This window comes from Vespa crabro, chromosome 1 (assembly GCF_910589235.1).
Source record: "Vespa crabro chromosome 1, iyVesCrab1.2, whole genome shotgun sequence".
Taxonomy (NCBI): domain Eukaryota; kingdom Metazoa; phylum Arthropoda; class Insecta; order Hymenoptera; family Vespidae; genus Vespa; species Vespa crabro.
The window spans coordinates 22,987,172-22,994,671 of record NC_060955.1 but is presented as its reverse complement, the minus strand read 5'-3'; the positions used below and the strand labels follow the sequence as shown (position 1 = coordinate 22,994,671).

The 7,500-nt window shown below is 27.6% G+C and overlaps 1 protein-coding gene across 5 annotated transcripts in view; it reads right to left on the bottom strand.

Moving 5' to 3' along the window:
- LOC124422256 (sodium channel protein 60E) overlaps positions 1-7,500 on the bottom strand; it is a 94,608-nt gene that overhangs the window by 18,190 nt on the left and 68,918 nt on the right. For 4 of the 5 annotated variants that reach the window (XM_046958476.1, XM_046958485.1, XM_046958493.1 and 1 more), the window contains exons 5-11: positions 7,040-7,117; positions 5,673-5,814; positions 4,918-5,052; positions 4,279-4,493; positions 3,262-3,773; positions 535-623; positions 1-258 (exon numbers count right to left, since the gene is read on the bottom strand). The exon at positions 1-258 is cut by the window's left edge and continues 1,118 nt beyond it. In XM_046958476.1, the coding sequence (XP_046814432.1) occupies positions 1-258; positions 535-623; positions 3,262-3,773; positions 4,279-4,493; positions 4,918-5,052; positions 5,673-5,814; positions 7,040-7,117 (1,429 nt within the window). Of the gene's footprint in view, positions 259-534; positions 624-3,261; positions 3,774-4,261; positions 4,494-4,917; positions 5,053-5,672; positions 5,815-7,039; positions 7,118-7,500 lie in introns of those variants that run through there. The other variant, XM_046958512.1, reaches the window with a different exon arrangement.

Below are 7,500 nucleotides of genomic sequence, written 5' to 3'. Positions count from 1 at the left end.
TTCGAACGTCAAGTCGATCAACGAGGCTGATACTATGATCAAATCGAAATTGTTCCAACCATTGTTAAAGAAATCTTTGCTAAGTGCTAACAATTTTAAAAAGCATTCGAACGTGAAGATACTCGTGAACACTTTGTTCCCGATGTTCAATGCCTGTCGTATCGACTCGCTCATACCGTGATGTTCCATCGCAAGGAAACCAGTGTTCAATACGATACATAATGTGATCATCAATTCAAACAACGGATCTCTTACGACCTATAAGAAAAAAGAAAGAAAAAAGAAGGATTTGTTTCTTGCTTTTTTATTTATTATTGTTCTTACTGTTGTTGTTGTTGTTGTTGTTGTTTCTTGTTGTTGTCATTGTGTTTATTTTATTTTCCCATCGAACGATCGAACGATAAAATATTTGCTATAATACTTTCCTCATTCTCTAGACATGTTACGTATGCGTGTGTGCGCTCGCGCGCGCGCGCGCGCGTGTGTGTGTGTGTGTGTGCGTGTGCGTGTATACATGTGAATATTTATTTTTACCTTATAAAGACAATTTTGAAAACGTAACCATCCCTCGTAGTCTACGCAACATTGAATACACCTCTCGCAGTTTCTATCTGGAAGATCGTCTGTAAAAAATAAAAAAAAAAAAAATAACATATAAATATATAAATATATGTATGTGAAAAATATAAATATTTACGTATATGTGTGTGTATGTACGTATATGGGTGTGTGTGGATTGATCAATAATTAATGTCGGAATTTTGAACAGAGAGAATTCAGCTGAAACTCCCTAATTGATGTAAAACAAGCAAAAAAAAAAAAAAAAAAGAAAAGAAAAAAGAAAAAAGAAAAATCAATTATGCTGTTCTGAGACTTTTTTCCTACGTATATAAGACCTTCCTATATATACGTAGAAGCTTAAAATTATTCCATTATTCTTTTTCCTTTTTTTTTTTCTTTTTTTCTTTTTTTTGTTTAGATCATAAAAAAGTTACTAGACTTATGATTTTATGCTCTGAAAGAAGGAAAGAAAAGAAAAAAAAAAAAAAAGAAAAAGAGAAAAAGAAAAGAAGAAGAGAAGAAAAAGGAATTTAGAGTAAAGAGTTTCGTAAAAGAGTAATTGATTTTTCAAAACCATCTACTAGACATTTAAGCGAACCTAGGAACTTTGGAAAAAATCCCGTATTAAAAATACCATCATTGTATGGTTCTTATGTATTATACAAATAATGAAATATTTAATTTTAATTCTTTTCTCTACGTAATCGATCTCTCTCTCTCTCTCTCTCTCTCTCTCTCTCTCTCTCTCTCTTTTTCTCAGTGAAATTATATTTAATAAATAATACAACAAATTAGTGGTAAATTATTTTATTAAAAAAAAAAACAAAACAATTCTCTTCGAAGTATACGGCGTACGTACGTACGCATGTGTATATGTATTGATATGCGTGAATAGATGTATGATATTAAAATTAGAAAAAAATTCTATAGAATATTTTGCCCGTGAAAAAAGAAGATCAATTAGAAATTCCGTTCGAATAAATAAAATCAATACGACATTATTTTTATTTTAAAAATATACTTTCAACGTATTTGCGTACACGTACATGTAAAAACATAAATATTTTAAAAGAATCTCGGACATTCTATTTAAAAAGATAAAATAAATTTTGCTTTGGATAAAATCCTCTCTCTTTCTCCCTCTCTCTCTCTCTCTCTCTCTCTCTCTCTCTCTCTCTCTCTCTCTCTAGCTAACCCCATATGTATCATATTTTTAATCTTTGTCTCTTTTTTTTTTGTGAAAAATAATACTTTTATTTATATATATATATATATATATATATATATATATATATATAAAAGAAAAAAAAGAGAATAAATTGTAACGAAACGGATTAAAAATTAATTTAACTAATTTCATGTTATAATTTTTTTTCTCGCGATCGTTATCAAAACTTATCCCGAAAAAAGTACGAGAAAGAAAAGAAAAACGAAAAAATAATATTAAAATTTATAAAATTATATTAAAAATTATCGTTGAAGTTTTGAATAAGATTCTATCCTAAAATTATATATATATATATATATATATATATATATATATATATATATCATATTCTTAAAACAGGATTAAAAAAATAAAATGACCATTAATTCTCATAATTAATTCTATTATCGGTTACAGGATCATTAAAAAAAAAAAAAAAAAAGATTTCAACAACAATTTAACACATAAAACTTTAAAACATAAAACTGCATATACTCATTTTTTTTCCAATACCCACGTCTCTTTTTTTATATATGTAATTATGTTGTAAATAAAAAAAAAAAAAAAATCGGAATAAAATAAATTATAGTGCGCGAAGTATTAAAAATGAAATAAAAAGAAAAAGGAAAGAAAATAAAGACTAAAAGCAACCCTTGACCTAACTGATTACACTATTTCTCTCTCTCTCTCTCTCTCTCTCTCTCTTTTTTATCAAAATTTATTTTTCAAAAAATTTAAGATAGCCTACGTATAAAGAAAGAAGAAAAAAGAAAAAGGAAAAGGAAAATAAACGTAACCTTGAATAAAATCCTACAGAAAACTGTACATATTTCTATTTCAAATCCATCCATCTCTTTTTATATATTATTATAATTATATATATATATATATATATATATATATATATATATAATTATATATAAAAATAATTATATATAAAAACGAAAAATTAATAAATAGAGAGTATAGTACTTGGAGCATAGAAAACAAAACAAAAACAAAGAAAAAAAAAAAAGAGGAAAAGAAAAAGCAACCCTTGATCCCTTTTAATTGATTAAAATATTTTTCTCTCTCGGCTGATCCCTGAAAAATATTTTTCAGAAATATTAGACGTCGCGTGTAAGAAACAAAAAAAAAAGAAATAATAAATAAATAAATATAAATAAATCAATAAATATAATACACACACACACACACACACACGCACACACACAATATACATATATATTATATCCAGAATCACATTTATTTTTTATATTAAATATAATTGACAATTATATATATATATAATTATTAATTAATATTAATTTAAATAATTTAAATAATACTAATTAATAATTATAAAAATAATTAATATATATATATATATAGTATGTGTAATATATAAATAAATCTTACCTAAAACTACAATATACAAAAGGTAATTAAATATAATTGAAATAATAATAATTAATAATTATAAAAATAATTATATATATATAAATAAATCTTACCTAAAACTACAATATGCGACAGGTACTCTGGAGGCAGCGCGTACATATGTTTCTTCGTTTTGACGCCATTGCATTTGAGAACTCTGATCTCTCGACTGCTCGTTTTAACGGAAACGGTAACAGGTGCTGGTTGACAATCGGTACGAGTAGTGATATCTATTTTAGTTTCTTCATCCCCTTGATCCTGTTCCTGATCCTGATCCTGATCGTTATCCTTATCCTTATCCTGACGTTCTACCCTATGTTCTCTTTGTTGATGTTCACGTTTCTCATGTTCTTCGGCGGATGTAACGTCGTCACCATCGTGATCATCGACAACACCAGAATCGTCTAATGACGATTGTTGATTACTATTGTTACTCGCCTGTCTCGAATGTAACATACCACGATTCGGTGCCAATCTATGAACCGTACTAGCTTCCGGTGGCCTTGGCGTTACATTTTGTAACGGAAGATGCGACGGTCTTACATTCGAGTGTCTTGGACTTGGACTTGGACTTGGTGTAACCGATCTATTTACAAGTATAACATTCGTATTGTCATTATCTATGAAACGATAAAAAGAAATGAATAAATGAAGAAGAAATCATAAGAGAAACGATCCTTCGTTCGTTCGATAGAACGAACGTAAAAAGAAATTAACAAAAAATGAAATAAGGACTCGCGTGAGTTTGATGATGAGGAAGGAATTAATCCGAACGTTTTCTTTTTTCTTTACTTCCTTTTCTTTTCTTTTCTTTTTTCTTTTTTTTTTTTGATGCGGCAAAACGTGTGCACGAGTGTGAAAGAATAATGTTCTGAAGTAGTGAAAAGAAAAAAAAAAAAAGGAAAAAAAAATAAGAAAAAAAGTAAGAAAAAGAAGAAGAAAAAAGAAAAAGGAAAAGGTTGACTAGAATTTTCGATTGGTAACGTATATGTACATATATATATATATATATATATATATGTTTGTGTGTATGTATATATGTATGTATGTATGTATATATATGTATATATATACACATAAACGATGAAAACCTGCTACGTGCGCCACCATTTTTCTCTTGGCCCGCCGAACTCCTACCGCGTTTTCTTCTTCTCGTCTTCTTTCTCGTGTAACTGCTCAGTAATACTCCCTTCCTTGCGTCAATCTTTTTTTGCTTCTCTTTAGTGAGCGTCTTAATGTTGATCTTCGTCGGGTCGAAACTAAACGTCGAGTCCTCACGATGGTCGGTTAAATCCTTCCTTCGTTCCTAAAAATATCAAAACGCGCTGAAATATTTTATTTTTATTCTTCTAATCTTTTATTTGTTTGTTTTCTTTTTCTTTTTTTTTTTTAAATATTTTTTTTCTTTTTATTGCCAATTATCTGTTTAATACATACTTTTTTTTTTTTTTCGTATAACCATCATTTAGATTTTATTTTAAAGGCTTCAAAATTATGGCCAGATTGCACATTGGAAATAATCGTTTCTTTGTTCTTTCTTCTCTTTTTTCTGGTTTTTTTTTCTTTTATTTTTTCTTTTAATTTTTTAACAGAAACAAAAAAAATAAGAAGAAGAAGAAGGAAGAAGAAACATCAAGGAATATATTAATTTTCGTAAGGAATGTATACATCGTATCAAAAAAAAAAAAAAGAAAAAAAAAAGGAAAATATAATAAGATTCGATGATTTACCTCGTTCGTAATTTCAGCCTCCTCCTCGTAGCTCAGTGCCACAACAGCCAACATCAAATTGATTAGATAAAATGAACCAAAAAACACGACCACCGTGAAGAACGAGACGCTAATAGGTCCGCACGCCGACAATACCTGTACGTTAATTAATACAATTTATTTTTAATTAATTATATGTTCGTTGATTGTAAAATGTCCGAATGGAAAGAAGAAAAAAAAGGAAAAAAAAAAAAAAGATTTCATTGTCATGTACACTAAAAGAACGTCATATATAATTCAATTCATATTGTTCAATTTAGAGATCATTTTTTTTCCTGTTTTTTTTTCTTTTCCTTTTTTTTTTAATCCTTTTTTTCTTCTTAAATATCAAACTCGTATATCTATTATACGATCCCCGATAGGTAATGTTAATATATTACAAAAAAAAAAAAAAAAAAAAAAAAAAAAGAAATAAAGAAAAAATATTTAATATAATCTCTAAGAACAAAGAACATTGGTTTATTGCATTACTATGCCATATAAATAAATTGTAAAGAAATAATATTCTTTTTCTTCTTTTTTTCTTTTTTTTCTTTTTTCCCCCGATCGAAAACAAATAATGAAGGATCAATTTGAAAAGAAAAATTACGACGACGCATTGCCAAGGATTGATTGAGGATGGTACACGTGTAATGAAATAAAATTAAATTTGAAAAAAAAAAAAAAGATAAAGAAAGAGAAAAAAAAAAATAAAGAAAAAGTTAACAAAGGAAGACCTTGTTATAGACGTCCTCCCAATAATCCAACGTAATCAGCTGGAAGGTGGTTAGCATGGACCACAAGAAGTTATCGAAGTTGGTGTAACCGTGGTTTGGATTCGGGCCAACGCAAAGGCAGGTGTAGCTCTCGTTACAGTGTCTGAAATTATACGATCTATAGATCTAAAGTTCGTTCCTCTTATTACGTGTATATAGGAATTGTCGAGAAAATTGTTTACTAAATATATTACCATGATACAGCCGTTGACCGACGTTCGCAATTTTAAAAGGGGCGCGGGGGGGGGGGGAGGAGGAGGAGGAGGAGGGTGAGGGGACTTTGAAATTGTCCAAATTTTCCCTTTAAAACTAACTTTTCATTTTATTTTCTTGTTCTTTTTTTTTTTTTTTTTCTTTCTTTCTCCTCGTCTAATTTTAAATTAACTCTATACTTCTACATTCCCATAACGACGATAATAAATATAATAATACTGTTTCGTTGATGTGACCGATAGAAAAAAAAGAAAAAAAAGAAAAAAAAAGAAAAAAAAGAAAAAAAAGAAAATAAATAAATAGATGAAGTATTGAAAAAACAAAAAAAGAAAAAGAATATATATTTTACAGAAGGTTCGTACATTTTATTTAAAAAAAAAAAAAAAAGAAAAAAGGAAAAAGTGATAATATTATATGAAATTAATATGATAATACAGTAATAATGTTTAATAATGTATTATATTAATGACATACTACTAGATTGATATTAGTATAGTAATAACAATCTAATGGTATATATCAAATACCATAGTAAAATATTATAATATATTATAAAACGTTATTATTAATATTATTAGTATAATACATATACTATCAATAATATATAATACTTTGATAAAAAACAAATATTAGAGTTAATATATTATTAATAACATAATATTATATATCACATATTAATGATAAATTAATAATAATATAGTACTATAGTATTATCTTACTATAATATAACACGCTATATAAATAAATATCTATTGAAAATAAAGTATGGAACTTCTCTTTTTCTTTTTTTTTTTTTCTTTTTTTTCCTTTTCTTTTTTTCTCTATAACTCTATCCAATCAAAAAATAATACACGGGGAAGGATGGAGGTTTTTTTTTTTCTTATGAGGAAGAAAAAAAAAATTCAACCTTCAGAGGATTATACTTTTTCGTCCTTCCCATTTCTCCTTTTCATTCCCTCACGTCACGTTCTTGATCCAAAAGATCGAAAAATGACTGTGGACGTCTTGTAAAAGTCGATGGTTGGCTTATAAAAGCCAACGATATCCAACTTATATCTTGTTGGGCTTATCTCAAGGGTCTCTTGATGATAGGATAAAGACGGAAATATACTAACCTGGCGCCGGTTACATTGCCGCAGATGATTGGCTCTTCGTACTCGTTGAAAGCCCAATTGGATGAATTCCAAGTCCACCTGTTGGAAGTATTACGTAAAAATATCTTTTAAATACTTTCCGTGACGGAATGATAGAACATTTATTAAAATTAAATTATCTGACGATTCTGACGATATTCGTAAGACAATTTAATGATTTCAAATGAAAAATTCAATAATATCGTTCTCAATCTCTCGTTCTCACGTACTCGTTTTCATCCACAAATTTTTTTTCCCCTATAATAATTATTTCGCACTATATTATTGTTTGTTTGTTTGTTTGTTTGTTTGTTTGTTTTTTTTTTTCCTTTTATATCTTTGGATCAAATTCGTTTTATCGATCAAATTTCGATTAACTAAATAAATAATCGGCCATCGTATAAGTATATAAAATATTTTCGATTTTCATTAATTTTATATAA